The sequence below is a fragment of the Myodes glareolus genome, chromosome 16, assembly GCF_982192425.1.
Source record: "Myodes glareolus chromosome 16, mMyoGla1.1, whole genome shotgun sequence".
NCBI lineage: Eukaryota > Metazoa > Chordata > Mammalia > Rodentia > Cricetidae > Myodes > Myodes glareolus.
Genome location: NC_142041.1, coordinates 73,904,264 through 73,922,516, shown reverse-complemented (window position 1 = coordinate 73,922,516; position 18,253 = coordinate 73,904,264). Strand labels below are relative to the sequence as shown.

The 18,253-nt window shown below is 40.4% G+C and overlaps 1 protein-coding gene across 1 annotated transcript; it reads right to left on the bottom strand.

The window, feature by feature from the left end:
• Window positions 1–3,088: 3,088 nt before the first annotated feature.
• Ca2 (carbonic anhydrase 2) lies at window positions 3,089–17,960 on the bottom strand. The gene is made up of 7 exons (XM_048419844.3): window positions 17,802–17,960; window positions 16,534–16,731; window positions 9,957–10,075; window positions 9,417–9,509; window positions 8,032–8,094; window positions 6,723–6,878; window positions 3,089–3,826 (listed from the first exon to the last, which is right to left on the bottom strand). The coding sequence occupies exons 1-7, from the start codon at window positions 17,833–17,835 to the stop codon at window positions 3,707–3,709; spliced, it is 783 nt and encodes a 260-aa protein (XP_048275801.1). The 5' UTR covers window positions 17,836–17,960; the 3' UTR covers window positions 3,089–3,706.
• Between the last annotated feature and the right edge of the window lie 293 nt (window positions 17,961–18,253).

Here is an 18,253-nt window from a genome sequence, read left to right as displayed (position 1 = left end):
GCATATATACTGATTACCTGATGCCAAATGGTCAGTCCTAAAAACATACACATAAAGGTAACAGACTGACCAGGTTGTATTTATATGTTTATGAATACACACACACACACACACACACACACACACACACACAATTAATTAAAAACAGAAACTTTGAAAGGGAGCAAGGGTTTAGAGATAGGTGAAGGAAGGGAAAAATGATATGATTTCAAAAATAAAAAGACTATTTTTTTAAAATCTAGGCACTCAACAATCCTTGAGGTATTTAGTTGAATCTTTCTCTACTGAATCTAGTCTGGTTCTTTTCATCTTTTCAAATCTTTTTTGATATCTTTAGGACAAGTTTGATAAGCCCTTTTTCTTTTATTTTGGTGGTTAAAGCCAACAGCTTAGAAAAGTAATGGGTATGGGTATGCAGATTTGATGAAATTAGAGGGCCTGGGCCTGTCAGCCTACGGGAGATACTGTAGAGAGTCTGGACACTGATTCTTGTTTCATTCAAGCTTCATCAGTAAAGGTGAATAATATTTTATTTTGTGATATTTAGTATATGATAAATTATAGATTTATGGGGAAAGAATTTAAAAAGATTAATAACAAAAAAGAGTAATTGCAACTCTCCAGTCACCATCCTGGAAAATAGTCTTGGTTTAAAGGCATAAGGACTTTCATAGCTTGCTTAGGCATTGCACACTATATACATGTGTGCATGTGCTCCTGCATGATGAGATTTCTGCATGTACGTGTGAGTATACATAGGTGTACATCAGGTGGGACTTCTCTGGAGTGACGGAACTAAACACAGAAAATGAGGCCAAGCTAATACCCTAAGTATACGGCATTGTAGAGAGGGTAGGCTCAGAGTTCTTGAGAAGAAAGGAGGCTGTTAGTGAATGAAGTTGGGCCACAAAGTATTGCACATATGTAGAGTACATCCACACTACTTTTGAATACCTGCAGACCACACTGCCCCATTTAAAATGCACAGATCTTCTGCTATAGGATATGACTGGAAAGGGATATGAACACAAAGGTAAATCCTACTACAGTATTGCCACTTGAAGAAAACAGTTAGGTCACCAGTAGAGCCATGCACTATATAAAATTATCAAATAGCATAAACACACATTTTGCCAATTGTAGTGTGTGTGTTTAAATTGTTTTGGAATTCTCCAGACATTCAATGTACAGGTTGTTTGACTGAATGGCATCATTAATCCTATAAAAGGGTTGACTTTGGGGCATGAAGCATGCACACTTTAAAGCTTTCAAGAGCAAGGGACTTGGGAGTGACTAATTTGTACCAAAGCCCTGAACAGTCCTTTTCTTGGATGGACACACTCTCTATTAAACAAGCCAACATTATGTGCTAAGAACTGAGGTCCACACTTTCTCCAATTAATAACTTTCCTACCAAAGACAGATGTGGGTGGGAAACTCCCAACATCTGTGGTCTTGTCTAGAGTATACGAGGTTACCTGAACTATTCAAATTTTTTTTCCATTTACAACCTTAGGCCTCTGTCAGAAAGTGCACCTTCCATTCTCAACCCTTCCTACAGGCTTCCCTAATATCTGAGGCAAGTCCTTACCAGTGTTATACCCTAAAGTTCTACAGAATTATCACTTAATAGAAGACAAGGGGAGGTTTTTTTTTCCCAGTTTTTAAGTCAGCATGACAGAGCACTGAGAGAAAATCATGTGGTTTTCTATTTGTGGAAAATGACTCTTTCAGGTTCAGAATCATCAGTTCTCTTTTATTAACCCATTGGTCCATAAGACAGCCAGCCTACAAGTTGAAAAGCAAGCTGCCTGTTAGTTAGCCTTATAAAGACAAAACAAAATGCCTAAGATATACTTAAAAAGAAAAAAATGTTTGCTTTGCTCACAGTTGTAGAGATTTCCAGTGCAGAGTTAGTTGACCCCTCGTCCACAGCATTGGGCATATGACAAGGCAAGACGTCATAGAGGAGTTTCGAGAGACAGCTCTTTCCTTTGTGATAGATGAGAGGCAAAGAATGCAAGAGGAACAGACTAAGGTCTCAGTGACCTCCCACCCGGCCCCACCTCTTAAAGTTTCTACCATCTCCCAATAGTATCACACTGGGAACAAACATTACACACCCACAGTCTAGATCCAAACTACCCTGGTATCTTAAACAGAGAGAAAAGGTGGAGGTTAAGAGCGGATATGGATACAGGGATACAGGTTAAATTGCTTCTAGATTACCAAGTAGACTGAAGACATCTGGGAGAACTGGAACTGGATGGTTATCACCAAGCTCCTACATAAAATTAGAGTAAAGCTTAAGAAGCAGTTAAAGCTGGGCAGTGGTGATGCATACCTTTTATCCTAGAACTCAGAAGGAAGAGGCAGGCAGATCTCTGTGAGTTCAAGACCAGCCAGTCTACAATAGCTAATTTCAGGACTGGCTCCAAAGTTACAGAGAAACCCTTTCTGGAAAAACCAAAAGAAAAAAGAAGAAAGAAAGGAGAAACAGTTAAAGTAGAAGGAAATTCACTTGAGTTTAAAAAAAAAGTTTTCAGTCCAAAATGGTGAGGTATTTGTATATTAAGAATAGAGTCCAAGGCAGGTTAAATTTGGCAATCCAGAATAACTCATAGCCAAACATTTCATGGTCAAGGCAGAAGACTAAATGAAGATCAAGGGATAAGAGGAACAGAATGTTACATGGTTGGCTCACTTCTCCCTGTCTGTAGTAGATACAATTTGGTGTTCTAAACCTCAGCTTGAATCCCAGGTATCAGTTTTTAAACAAATGGGCTTTATTTGCAATGAGCTTCTGTAGACTGAGGGAGGGACCCCTCCTTTCTTCTTGTAAGAATTAGCACAGTCAGTCCTGCAACTCTTGCAGGATGAATCCCACAGGAATGTCACAGAATCACTTAAGTGCTCAGAAAGCACCCAAAGCAGAGCTGGCAAACGTGCATGGCTCCAGGGACGTTCCTTCAGTTTTAGGCTAGTTGTGATGGCTGACTATCAAATCTGAATTGTCATGGTCCCTGTAAGTGGACATTTGTTCTTTCATTTCTGTCCCTGTAATGCATACAATTATAACAACCCAGAATATAATTCTGATTTTTATTAGAGAATATCTAAAATACATTATCCATTAAGTTATGATATACTCTGTATCACAACTATACCAATTTTATACCTTATTTGCATCTCTAAAATTCAAGTCACCAAGTTACAACATAATTCAAATTTAAGATAACATTGCTACAAATATATAAGCATATTAAAAGTTTTTATTTAATATAACATCTTGAAATAGTGAACATTTATAATTTATAATCATAAAACTGTAGCTATTTTACCTGATTTGCTTAAATTATCTCAGTTTGTCTCATGATCTGGACTTGTAAGCAGCCATTCTACTTTCCTATGTTTTAAAAATAGCATTTTAGCAAACAAGCCTGAGTACTCATTATCCTATGGCTGTGAAGAAAGGCAAGAAGCCATTTCTGTCTTTTGCATTAGATTGCTATGACTGATGGGCATGCCATAGTCAGCTACCAACCTGCCACCACACTACCACCATGGGAGACACCTGAGTCTTCTTCACATTTGATTAATAACCACAACAAGTGAGAGACGCAAAGTGGAATCCAAATCACCAAGGTAGAATTGTGCTCAGCTACAGAGAGGCAGCTATTGTTTGGACGCCCGCTACAGGACTATTTTATTTAAAGGATGCTTTGATCTTTCTGTTCTTCAGTGGTTGAGCTGGGCGCCAGTTGTCCACCATCAGTTCTTCAGGTTCCCCCTCTGTGTTGAAGTTCAGTCTACGGAACTGAGACATCTTAAAAGACACAAACAAATTAAAAAAATAGTGTCACAATATTACATACTTAAGTTTCATGTATTGTCTTTAAATGACACCTCCAAAGCTTGGCAGTGGCAGCATACACCTTTAATCCCAGCACGCAGAGGCAAGCAGCTCTCTGAGTTCAAGCTAGTAAACGCTACATAACGAGTTCCAGGACAGTCAGGGGCTACACAGAGAATCTCTCTCTCTCTCTCTCTCTCTCTCTCTCTCTCTCTCTCTCTCACACACACACACACACACACAGAGAGAAAATATAAATGCAGCTTTCGATATTCACACTATCATGAATTTCGAAAGTTATACATTACATGTGTATAGATGAGAAAAGTATCTTTTCATGAGAAATCTATTTATTATACAAAGCCACTGGGGTCTTTCTCCAATAAAATTTTTTTGTCAGCTTGCTTTTCTTGTTTTCCTTTTAAACCAAACATCAAAATTCTGTAAATTAATACCTCTGACATGTGAAGTAATGATAACAGTTTTAGATCTATATTAAAGTTTTGTTTTCTGTCTCAGAGAAGGCAAAGCACAGCAAGTGCTCAAGTGTGTAAAGGGCCAGCCTACCATCTCCCGGAAAGACTGGCATCCCTGCTTAGATATGTAGACACTTGGGCCACTTTGACCCTGGAAACTGGCTCAGTTTTAGTCTCCTTTGAGCCTTTTGTGGTTTCCTGGCTCAAGGCAGCCACAGGCAGACTCAAATGTGCAAAGTTCTGCTTATAACATTCACCAGAGCATTGTGTGTGTGTGTCTGTGTGTGTGTTTGTGGGTATACATATACACTTGTATGTGCATGCGTGGGAAGGTCAGAGATCAGCCTTGCCTGTTGTGTTTTAGTAGGTGCTGGCCACCTGTTTTTTTTTTTCTTTTCTTTTCTTTTCTTCTTCTTTTTAGAAAACAGCTGTCAGGGTCAGGAGCTTGCCTCCTAGGGGAGGCTGGCTAGCCTTTAGGCCCCAAGAATACATCAGTCCTTATTTCCCTAACATTGGGATTGCAAATTAACACCAACATGCTGAGTTTCTACATGTGTTCTCTGGAGTTTGAACTCAGGTCTTCATATAAGTACTTCAGAGCCTGAATAAGCATCTCCTCAATTCTATAGTGTTTGTATCAAGTTGGAATGAATAGCACACTATGGCCCCTTTCCATCGCTCATGTCGCATTCAAATATTGGTAAATTTGACTCATCATTTTAGAATCAAAGACAAGGCAACGTATAGAAAATTTCATAGGAACACTTTCTCTTGCTAGAATATAGAACAAGCAGTACAATGCTAGTCAGAGATGTGAAGGATTTGCTGGGCATCTTTGATCTTTAGAACAGAGCAGGGAAACAGTGGAGGCTGCCTCAGAGGATGTGAGGCTCAAGAGGTTTTTCAACCACCTAGGTTGTACAGAGCCGAGAAGCACAGCAAAGCGCAGGAGGTCTTGGAGGAAGGGCTAGAGCTGTGCTCTGAACTGCTCACGACAAGACCTCCAGATCCTGTGTTCCATGATATGCAAATATGCCCTTACTATGGAATCTCACCAAAACACACGATTCATATTTGTACATCAATACCATTTTCTACAGCAAAGGGAAAATTCATTGACTGTACTTACCTGTATTTGGCACTAAAATGTGTGTAGACAATAAATATACCTGCCAAAGCAGCTATTAATACCAGATTCTGAGCTAGCATAAGTTGTTCTTTGTGGAGGAAAAAGGGGAACGTTGATGTTTTTCTACACCGTATCTCAAGCACCACATCTACAACCAGAAGTGGCATTTTAACCTTTCCCTCGTGCTACTTCAGGATGTTTGCTCAACTGTTAAAACTCTCAGTTTAATTTTCAAGCCATATTCCAGCCAAGCATGCCACTGGGTGGCCCAATTTGAAATTACCCCATGCGAGTTTCTAGTTGTATATTCAAAGGTTGGGTGTGAACTATTCTTAAAATTAATACATTAATATTCTAAAAGAGAGTCCCCAAAAGAAAGTATGTTCCCAGTCATAGCTGAAGCTGCCCAAGGACCTTGGTGGAATGCACTTTTGTTTCCTGTGCTTACAGTTTTTAATCAGCAGATTCCAGATGGTGACATAAGAAAGTCTTGCAATGTGATCTCTCTTGCTTACTGCAAGTCTGAACCCTCATGACTTCAAAATTTTTCAAGTTTAAGTTACACAGTTATTCAAATAATTGCTACTTCAAAACTGACTGCAGTTGTCTTTTATATTACCAGAAAGGATCTGACCTTTTGTGATTCCTGAGAAAAGTCTGTTTTCCGCATCTCAGAATAGGCTGAGGAAGTCAGAAGAAACACCCCTTTGTGTTTGCTTGTATGGGTGACTTAAGGGCTGCATCGAGCACTCAAACATCACAAATTGCTCAGGGAATGTAAGAATGTCTGGCGTGAGCCTCTGAAGCAAGCTGGGGTAGGGTGTTTTGAGAGGTATTTTTTCTTCAAGCAATTAGACTCTACGTTGGTCAAGCTTGAGAAGTGCATCTCACGTGCACAGGATTGCACTAAGCTCAGTCATCACTGAGCAGGAAGCTAGGAATTATCACTGATATCTATGGAACCCTCAATATGAAATCTCACTTTTCAAAGCCTCTGTTTCCTCCTAGCTGTCAAAAAGCAATACATTTATAAGCTGACATCTTTCTCATGTAAATCTTACAGTAACCAACAATCTCAGATTAAATAAATTGCTTAAGAACTGCCTGCGGTGCTGGCAATGACAGCAAATCTTTACTAACTGCCAAACACTTCTGTGACATTAGCCACAGGCTGAGAAGTCACAGGAGGCGTATACCCCAGGTCTAACTGGGAAAGCCAGCTTTTCTACCTCAGCTAAATGAGAACTCTCCCTAGAAAACCAACCTGCTCACTGCTGACGGTAATGGGTTCCTTGAGCACGATCCAGGTTACACATTCCAGCAGAGGCGGAGTGGTCAGAGAGCCAGGGTATGTCCAGTAGTCAAAGTTTCCAGGAAGAAGCGAGCGAGGATCAAAGTTAGTGAAGGCAGCACTCTTCCCCTGCAGGGCAAAAGCACAGAAGAAAGTCAACAGCAGATCCACAGCAGGAGACTATCAGCCACAGGTCTCATCAGTTCTCACTGGAAGTCTTTGTACAGAGGGCCAGGTTTAGTGACAAACAGAATGAGGAGAACTAACAGAAGGCATTTCACTTGAAAACACAGATTGCCTCTGAGATCATGACAAATTAACTGTGCTTCATCTTATCATCAAAACAATTAAGTTTTCCATTGCCCTTAACTGATCATATATGGCATTTATTTAAAACTATATTGTTACCATTAAAATGGTAAACATACTTAGGTTGCAATATTAACAGAAATAAATAATCTTTGGTAATAAAAAGATGGTTTTGCTATAATATTTCAGAGCTATATTAAATCAAAATGTTCAGATCTTGATGCAGCACTTTTAAACCAGTAACTGGGCGGCAATGCAAAATTTCACACTACTATTTTCTCTTTATAATTGTTGTTGAGATGAAGTGATATAAGAAAAGAAGAAATGAAGAGAACCAAGGACAATTAGCAGTTAAGAAAGAAAATAGGACTATGAAAAAGGCAGATCAGTCTTATCACATATGATTCAAGGGAGGGGGTGCAAGATAGATGCAAACACTGTACATTTCATAAGCTGGGTGCTGTTTGAAGATGGGCTTTGTGCAACTAGGCTGCCATAGGGATGGCCAATGACTGCAAGTGAATGTTGAACATAAGCAGATGCCCAAAAACCTCAACATACCAATGCTGCATAGAGGGTTTATACACAGAATGTGTGAACTCAGACCATGGAATATGAATCTCCATAGAACAAGCTTGTCCACCCCAAATATCTATGGATCTTCTAGATTAACATAGAGACCATAACATAGCATGCTTCCCATAAGCACTGTTTGAATCACTGAATGTTTTGTTCAGATGATCTTTCTGGCCCTTTGATGTCCGCTGAGTCTTGAACATGTATGGTGCTAATAGAAAGTCAACACATGACAAGCTATTTAGCAAAATTAGAATCCATTTTTACAGAAGGAAAAATAATATTAAATATAAGTAATTATTTGCCTTCACTAAACTGTTCTTCCAACCACCATCAATAAAACTACTCATTCTAATCAAAAGAATATTTTAAAATCTAGAGTATTGAAAAGAGTTACCTTTGTTTTAATGGCACTCAGGGCATCAAGAACTTTCTGAAGGCCTTGTGTAGCAGGTCCAATCTATGGAAAAGCAGGAGTTACAAGACCTTATAAGTCAGTTGGTACTCACCAGTTTTGATTTGGGCAACAAAATCATAAAATTTCTGAAGAAGCACAAGGAGAAGGAGGAGGGAGAGGAGGAGGAGGAGAAGGAGGGAGAGGAGGAGGAGGAGAATAGGAAGAGGAAGAGGAAGAAGAGGAAGAGGAAGAAGAAGAAGAAGAAGAAGAAGAAGAAGAAGAAGAAGAAGAAGAAGAAGAAGAAGAAGAAGAAGAAGAAGAAGAAGAAGAAGAAGCTGCTACTCCTTCAACATGCCACACGTCATTTGTGGCTTGTAAACACTGAGAGCATAGCATTTCAGCTGTCACCTCTGCTTCTGTAACTCGCTCCCCTGAATTGCATTGTCCTATGTTCCCTATCACCTCCAACAGCTAAGCTGAATGAACTCAAAAGCTGACCTCAGCTGATGCCTTTGAAGGAACTCACACTCTTGCCTACCCCTCCTTATACAAATTCTCACACTCTTGCCTACCACTCCTTATACAAATTCTCACACTCTTGCCTACCACTCCTTATACAAATTCTCACACTCTTGCCTACCACTCCTTATACAAATTCTCACACTCTTGCCTACCCCTTTTTATACAAATTCTCCTTTTTCCCCCCCACTTTCTCACCTTCTTATCTCTTGACTCCTATGTTTCTTTTCAATCGTTAGTAATTATGTTCTCAGGGCTTAAAGGCCTCTCACATTAGCAGTTTCTCAGGATTATATCCTGAGCATTTTTATCATTTTTCTCTTTCTGCTATCTTTGCATGAGTATCCTTTGGATGAGCTTCGGCGTGGGACACAACTCATGAACACACACCCCAAAGTGTTCTAGACTTCCCTTTCCAATTTGCTAGGGGCAGCTCAACTCTGAGATCCCACAGTTCCTGAAATTTCTCAACATTGAGAACCTGACCCAGAACCCCAGTACCACCCAGCCAGAAGTTGATCTCACTTTAGCACTGTCTGTCCTAAACTAATCGAGTAGGAACCTTAGCTGACGGTTTGATTAAAGCAAACCATATCCTACTGATCACACTCAGTTTACATCTGCCTTTTCATCACATTAATATCTAACTGGTTTCTAAGTGGCACACTCAAAGTGTCATTCAGACATCCATAGGGAAAGAATGGAGTGGTGGAGAGAGAATTGAGCCTGGAAATACTTTAGTGCCAAAAGCATTTCCTCAGAATTTTAGTAGAGTGTTCTTCCTGTTATTGGCTAGATAGATCAATATTCTATCTAGCCAATCATTCTTGAACACAGAGAAACAAAGAAGTGGGCCATTAACTAACCTTCAAAAAAATACCCAAAACAGCCAGTCCGTCTGGTTGCTGTGCAGCTTTCCCAAAGTCACCATATTTGGTGTTCCAGTGAACCAAGTGAAGCTAAAGCCAGGGGAGAAAAACCACAGTACGTGATTCACATGATAAAAAGGTGAACAGATTTCATCTAGTGGCTACTCTTCCCTCTCTTCCCTTTACAGCTTTATTAAAAAGTTTATTAAAAAGAAAATGCGGATAACTTTAAGAAAAAAGGAGACTTGATTTACTTCTGGCTATATTTGTTATAATAGTACATCACTTTAAAAACTACTCTAAGACAAGGAATGTAGAGTATCAAGAAAAGGCAGAGATTTTATATGGATTTATAATAAAATAAACTCAGTGCTGTTTAGACAGACTTAACTGAATGATAACAAAGCCCCTAAGAACCACCATGAAGGTCTTTTGCGAAGAGGTTGTTGACTTGGTATGTGTTAGACTTTATTTATAACTAAGTCTTGGAAATTAATGCTAAATAAGCTTTTCTCTGTGACAAAGAAATGATCTTACCTCTGCAGCGTATTTTGTTTTGTTCACAGTGTGCTCAGAGCCATGCCCATCAGATGAGCCCCAATGAAAGTGAAATTGGATCAATCTGTAGGTGCCATTGAGCGGTCCTCCTTTCAGCACTGAAATTACAATACATGCATATAATGTCTCCAGATACACACACACACACACACACACACACACACACACACACACACACAGACACACTTGCCAGGCACATTGGTATGTCTCCTGTAAGCTTTCAGACCTAGAGAGAGGAGACTTGATGGACAGTTAGTCAAAGGGCTAGTGGAATGATCTGCGAACCCAGGGGCCTATCTTCCCATGTGGCCCAAAGATCGTCCTGACAGTCCAAACACCAGATTTGTGAAAGAATTCAAAATATTATAAAATTTAACTGTGCTTACGTTAACTAACTTTGTCCCTGAATATCTATATTCAACCTCTGGAACTTCCTAATCTGTAAAATGTATAGTTCATTTGTTTATTTCATTAATAATAACCTATCCATCATCTCTACGTGTAGTATAAAACAAGGTGCTTTATTATGTTCCAGAAACTGAAATTTGAACTATAGAAACTATTCGGATTCACTATCCTGGAACTAACTTCACTTTAGTGACCAAATCATTCTAGAGGCCACAGGCTTGGACTGCATCATTTAGAGACACTTGACAAGCGTGTATTGAGCGAGGATTACAATAGAAACAAAGAAATTAAAACTTTTATTTATGTGTATGTATCTATGTCCTTTGAACAATACAGCTAAATGTTTTCAGAAGCGACTCCATTCTACTAGTCTGTCTTTCTAGGGTGAAAAGCATCTGCTGCTTTAGATACATCTTATTGGCCTTGGACTGTAATTCTATAAAATAATGAATTTAATTCACAGGGCTTTGTAAAACACAAGGGCAAAGTCTGTACAATAAATATCATTTGCTTCATTTCACTGAAATACATTCGGCCTGCAGCCCAGGCCTATTATTCATCTATTCAAAGTAAAGGGTGAAACTGGCCGAGATGCAGTGTGGCCTTTCTACAGCAACTATGCAATCATTGGCTGCTTACTCTTCCAATGGACCAAGAAAAAATAAGAAGAATGAAAACCGAAAAAATAAATCATAAATGATGTTATATTACTCATATGTGAAGAAACATGAACTCAAATGTACTTTGTTGAGATCATGTCCCTTAAAGCACCGAAGCGACTGTGTTTATTTATCTGATGAGAGTGGAAAGAAAGTATTGAGCCCAGGCCCTTATGCTATGTTTTTTTCAGAAATGAAAGAATACAGTTTTCCCATTTTTCTTCTTCTCTCTTACATTACATCCTGACTGTAGTTCTCCCCTCCCACCAGTTTCTCCCTACCACCTCCCCTCTCTTCCAGATTCACCTCTCTCCAGATCCACCACCTACCCCACACACCTCCCCTCCAACAAGATATCCAGGGATATAAACCAAATACGCATCACAAACTACAATAAGACCAGACATACACCATCACAAATACACACTTAACAATGCAATCATTTTGATGTAGCAATTTAGATTTTTTTTTTACCCTGATTCTGCAAAGCTCATATGCAGCAAACATCATGCATAATGTCATTAGATCAGTCAAGGGGCTAATCCAATTCAATGAACCTATCTTAAGCATCAGGCATCACCAACCTAAGTATATCTGCATTCCACCAGAGGAGAATCATACCGCCATATTTTAAAGTGAATATACTTTCCCACTATTTCTTATTCCCTCCTTTTCAGACTTTGAAATTGCATCATCTTCCACTTGTTTTAGGGAATATTTTAAACACAAATGTTTTGAGTGTATATGAACTTTTATTTTTAAAGGCTTTGTGAACAATTGAAGAAATGATTCAATGTTAAATATACCCAGTGGTTTTAACACTAGACAGATGTTTTACCCCACATTGGGGGGAAGGGGTTCCCACAGAGTCCATGCGTCCGCCACGCCAAAGATACTTGTTCTGCCAGGAGGTAGGATAAAAGGGGCTTTCTACTCTTGTTTACTCAAGACTTTCAAATATCAAACTAAATTTCAACTCTTAAAACCAGAACTTGGGGCTGGAGCGACGGCTCAGTCGTTAAGAGCTTTGCCTGCTCTTCCAAAGGTCCTGAGTTCAATTCTCAGCAACCACATGGTGGCTCACAGCCATCTGTAATGAGACTTGGTGCCCTCCTCTGGCATGCACTGTATACATAACAAATAAATAAATCTTAAAAAAAAAACAAACCAGAACTTGTCCCAATTTTAACTTTTATAATCTGTTACCAGTTAAACACAGTATAAATACCATAACACTATATAATAATGTCTTATTATGCTGAATACCTAGATAAATTATTAACCCATATTTTTGTTAAAATAGGAGATTCTATACTGCTGAAATCAATTAGAAACCCATATAAAATAGCTGAAAATTTACCATATTTCACTATTTTTCTTCCCAGTTACTATTGCTAATTAGGATGTATTCGAACAACAAACTAAAGACCACTGGGGTAAGTAATCTCCTTTAATCCAAAATTATAAGTAAACATCCCAATATGTTTTACATAAATCAACATTTAGCAATTTCCTGTTCAAACAGACAAATGAAAACTTTCCACAGATAAGATGTCAACGTTAATATTTAAAGACTTTTCTCTGCAAAAACTCTGATATTTTTTAATCCATGCATACAATTTTTACTGCTTATTAAACTATACATACTTTTTCATTGACAGTACCAAATAATCCCAGGACTATTTATAGTCATGCAAGCATATCTAAGAGAGGAGCTCATATTCCAGTTCTGCTAAACAATAAAACATTTAGCTATCAACTTCACTAGAGTAGCACAATGAAAATCAATTGTTTTAGCTTAAGCTATGTAGGATTACTTCGGCCTGACCCTTTTTAGGAGAACTTAGGAAACATTTCAGCACGCCTAGGAAACATTGATCAGTGTTCTGAGTATTAGAGATTCTGCTGACATGATTAACCACGCTCATAGAACTTTCCTTGATTGTTTGTGGAAGGTAAATTTACAGCTTCAAAACTAAGTCCCTGCAAAGTTAAACAGAACCCAGGTACAAAGCTCCATTATGTTATCCAGACAATGGCAGCTTCAAAGGCACACTGGGGAACAGCTCAGCTCCCTTCTTTCTTCCTGAGCTCGCATAAACAAATAAACATTGTTTCTCTTTTAAAAAACAGAGCCCTAACTGGAATGAATATGATGTGTGAGCTGACCGAAAAATTCCGACATTTCTCAATATTCTTCTGTAACTTTGCAATAAAGCAGAGTTTTAACTTATTAACGAGAGTTAATAAGTTAGCAGTGGTTAATGCTTTGACTCCTTTAATACCAGAAAAAGCTGGCAGGAAAACACCTCAAGCAGAGGTTATTCCTTCATAATACTTTTTAAAAGAACTTTAAAAAGGGATTATTAGCAAATTTTTCATTAATTTAAGATTAATTTAAGGAATTTTGAAAACTTTCAATTTAATTAGGTTAAGACCTATTAATTCTATGTGTTAAAAGAAATACCTCCAGGTAAAAAAAACACAACATCAAACTCAGCTAGTTCAGTTTTGACACCAGGTACTAAAGTCTATGTGTAAGATAACATTTAGAACATACTGCAAGGCCAGAATTCAAGATTTGATTCTACGAGGCTGCGTTTTAAGTGGGATAAAGAGAGTAGAGGTTGGGGTAAATGACTGCTGCATTTAAATGCGAAAAATTAAAAACAGCTCAAAGAATCTTTAATGTTAATTTTCAAAATATGAAGTAACCAAAATGAATTCCTTTGAGACTTACGTGTACAGAAAAATTACATCACCTTTTAAAAATATGGTATGGGGCTGGAGAGATGGCTCAGAGGTTAAGAACATTGCCTGCTCCTCCTAAGGTCCTGAGTTCAATTCCCAGCAACCACACGGTGGCTCACAACCATCTATAACGAGGTCTGGTGCCCTCTTTTGGCCTGCAGGCATACACGCAGACAGAATATTGTATGCATAATAAATAAATAAATATTAAAAAATAATAAATAAAAGTATGGTATGCAGAATTCAACATTGACAATGCTTATCATTTGAGTTTCATATATACAAATATTAAAGGCCACTAGTTCATGTTTACGGGAGAGTGGTGCGAAGGACAAGCCTCAGCAAATGGTTCTTTTTCCTCATATTGTGGGCTGACTAGAGCAGCACTATCATTTCTTCTACTTTGAGAATTTAAGAATCATTAAAAAGAAAATCTAATGAGTATTTCTCCAGGTGCTGCATAACTTTTTAACTTATTCTATGAGTGGGATTTCCTTTTATATCAACATTTTAATACATTCTTGTTTAACCAACTTCACTGAAAAAGATAGGAGACTGGCAAAATTACAAAGGAATCTTTCATGGGCAAGGGAGAACAATTCCCTCTAATCTTCACTGACCCTTGTTTTTTCTAGACCTTTTTGCTATCTAGGGCACAAAGACACACATTCTGTTCTCTCTTTAACCCCCTGGAGTTTCCTAATTCCCTTTCCTGGAGTCTCTTAAAACACAACCTCCAAAGGAACAGAATTTACTATGGGAACTTTTACTGGGGTGTCATGTGGACGCCTAAGCCTCCTTGTTTTTCTCACATCATTTTGTAAGTACCAAACTGACAGCCCTCCCTTTTCACAGATATTGATAGATACTCAACTGAGGACATTGTCTGTAAGTCTCTAGATAACAGATTTCCAAATGTCAGGATTTCCCACCTGGGGAAAAATTTAAATCAAAAAAAGCATTGGTAGTCACATATCCTGTTCCCTACTCACTTCCCTGCCTGGGGGCCTGCGGGCAAGCTACTGCCAGGAAACCATTCCCCTTACCCTATCTTCCAAAAGCTTGAAAACCCGGGCTTGTGCCACCGGAACTCTCATTCCTCTCTTCAGACAATACGCCCCCTCCCACCCACCCACCCACCCACTCTTCCATGTTATCTGTTTCTTCTAGGGTCTTAAACACTCCTCAGAGAATTCTTAGACCAAACAATCCATTTCAGTGACCCTTGGATCCTGTATCAGTTCCTTGACCAGTTTACTTTTGCATGTATCGAGGTTACTGTCAAAGCCTATTGTTTAATATCCTTCTTTACAGCCTTCTATTTGAGACGTCTTCAGTACATTCTGGATTCTGAGGACACAAGAAAGGAATCAGACCTCAACTGCCCTCATGACCCTTATCTTAGCAAGGCATGTTGTTAGTGATGTTGACAGAAAGACTCCTAGTAAAGCAGACACGGGGAAGAGGCCATAGCTAGATAATAAAGGTGGAGAATTTCAAAGATGACCAACTTTTTCATCACCCTCATGACTTGACATAAAAACAAAGGCTCTGCATGACTTCTCTCTCCCACCAGCAGGGCCCCCATTGACCTTCTGACTCAACAAGTCCCAAGGGCTGCTCAGGACAGGCCTGCTAGACAATTGTGGGCCAATCAACCATCTAGCTTTCTTCAAACTGACCAACCTTAAGTCAGGAGAGGAAAATTCTTCAGAGGCAAAAAAAAAAAAAAAAACTGCCTCCAAGAAGAGACTGGCTTTTTTTCCCCTTTTGGCAATCTGAATTTTCCATCCTCTTGTAGAGGGTCTTTTCTCCATGTGACTGCTGTCTATCTAGCGACCTCACCCCCCAATAAGCATTTTAATTACACATCATATACATGCTAGTATTTAGCAGAGGCATTACTTTCACCTGGGACAGCAAAAGTAGCTGTTTTCTCTGTCTTGGTCCTTTTCCTCTAACACACCCCTTCTCCAAACTACCACTAAACAATGCATTTACGGGTCCATTTCATTCAGTGACCTTCAAAGGAAAACACTCAGGAAAATAGGACACTGGCAATTAAATCAGTCAGTGAGCAATCAAGACAGCTACTATGTCTAAATGGAATCGGTCTCCTCTTTCTAAATAAAGAACAAAAGCATTCACCAACATCCTGTCAGCAGCACAATTACAAATAAATTATGGTGACTGGACTTTTTAGTAACTGGTTAAGCATAGCCAACTAACTCTGAAATCTCTTCACTTGTGAAGCAGATTTCAGAATGAGATACTGCCGCCTTTGTCACAGTATGCTGACACTGAACAATAAGCAGGATGTTTACCAGGAACTTCAACATTTTAAGTCGTCAGACTCATCACTTTCCATACTGCTTGCTTTAAGACACCAAAGACATACTTATCGAGGATAGACATCATCAGCTCGGGAGGATAAATGTTTAAAAAGTTGTTTAAAAGTTAAGATTATTTTTTAAGTTTCAAAGTTTTCAAAAATTTCCTGTTTTCGGCACTGCTAAGGACCTGGCTTTCTTTCTATGACTTCTCCCAGGCACATTGCCCGATGCCCTATAGATCTCACAATCTGACAAAGTAGCAAACAGCCCCAGGATAGTTCACATTTGCCTGCTTCTAGAACCTAATAAAGAAATCAGCATGATATCTTAGCTCCTTGAAACAAACTGTGGTTACAAGGGTCTCCTGTCAGTGTCCCTGTATCTTCCATTAAAATGGAAACTGACCTGAACAGTCCTGGGAGTCATCAAACTCAACGTTGAAGGAGTGGCCATTGTTGAGAATCTTCTTGGAAGTAGCTTGATCATAGCATACACTCAGAGGCTGGAGGGCAGGGTCATACTGGGCAGTCTTGGTGTCAATGTCAACCGGGGACTGCCGTTCTCCATTGGCAATGGGGAAGTCTTTATACCAGTGCTCTGGTCCTGAAAGTGAAAAGACACCAAGAAGCCATCAGAGTGCGAAAGGGAACACTAGCAACTAGAAGTCACCAGTAATTCTAGAGATAGTCTGCTCAGTTCAGAATTTGGAGGTGATACTTTATAGCACTGTAGCATTTACAAAAACAAAATGTTCCCCAGTCTTCTTATTAGTAACATTGGAGCAATAATATTTCAAGTCTTCCTAATAAAGATCTGTGTGAAAATTAGAATTCATATACATTCATTTCTTAACAGATGATGTCAGGCAAACGTTAACAATTTTGAGGTCTTTTTACCCAAATTCAGTAACTAGAACTGGGCAGAATTACTGATGGTGCTGTAGTTCAGCTGAGGATACACATCCTCTTGTGATTGGGTTTGGGATAGGTATTCTCCCTAGGGCATTAGCAGGTCTGGGTGCCTCCTGCTGTCACTCTAGGTGAGAGTACAGAGGATATAGATCAAGGCTCAGGCACAGACACCTCCTTTGAATTCTTTCTCCTAGAGAGCCCACACACTTCAACCACGAGCCAGGTGTGCTTTCCTTTCCTCTCAGCTGACCTCAGGCACGTAGGTCTGTGACTAGGAAGACATCCAGTTATCAACGACACTGCAAGTTGAGAAATGAATGAATAACTCTGGAGCCAGTTCAGTTAGATTCAAACTGGCTCCAGAAGATGCCTTGACAAAGTGCGCTGGGAGTCTTAGCCACAGGTGCGGCAGAGACTGAAGCCAAGGGGACAAGAGTCCCCCGTCTCCCCCTCCCCCTCCGTAATCTTTCTGTGACCTACTGCTAAAACATTCGTAAGGACCTTTGTGTGATTCTGCCTAGGTGGTCCTTATAGGTACTGTCCTCCGGTGTTGTGTTGCGCTGTCCCTCCTGGCCCCTGCGCACCGCCAGGCTGGCTTCAGATCAGATCCTCGATAGTTCTCCGAGTCGCGCCAGGGACATCCCAGCGCGGGGGCCCGGCTGGGACCCAAGCATCCAGCTGCGCTACGGGAGCTGGGTGCTAGGCAGGAGCCTAAACCGAGACCTGGAGCGCGTGGCCCGGAGCTCGCGGCCTCGCACTCACCGTTGTGCCCGCTGTATCCCCAGTGGTGGGACATGGTCGCGCCGGTGCTTGGGGCAGAACAGCAGTTGTCCTCTGTCTAGCGGTCTTGCAGTGTTTGTCGCGGGTCGCAAGGTACGGCTTTTATAGGCTCCCGCCAACTTGGTGCTCTGGGCGGCCCAGGGGAGGGACCGAGTGGACCTGAGCAAGGGGAGGAGACCGTGGAGCTGGCTGGACGTAGGTGACAGGCGGAGGCCTGGGTAGCCGGGGGCTCCCGCTGCTCGGTCGGGGCGGGGCGCCCTCCGGCTGCTCTCCGCTTCTGCGTCCGAGCCACTCTGCGGCAACCGCGCGCTCTCCACCCCTCCCGGGAGCGTCGCTACCTCCCGGGCCGCCGGCGCTCCACATCCCCGGCACCGTTGTATGCACAGTCCGCGCTACCCGCCCACAGAGCTCGACAGCGCTTCTCAGCGTCCCCC

Excerpts from the sequence above, each read along its gene's own strand:
- Ca2 (XM_048419844.3), bottom strand. The coding sequence starts at position 17,835 with ATGTCCCACCACTGGGGATACAGCGGGCACAACG. Across the intron at positions 8,095-9,416 it reads TTTTGGGTATTTTTTTGAAG|ATTGGACCTGCTACACAAGG; the intron begins GTTAGTTAATGG and ends GCTTTTCCATAG. Across the intron at positions 6,879-8,031 it reads TGAGTGCCATTAAAACAAAG|GGGAAGAGTGCTGCCTTCAC; the intron begins GTAACTCTTTTC and ends TTTGCCCTGCAG.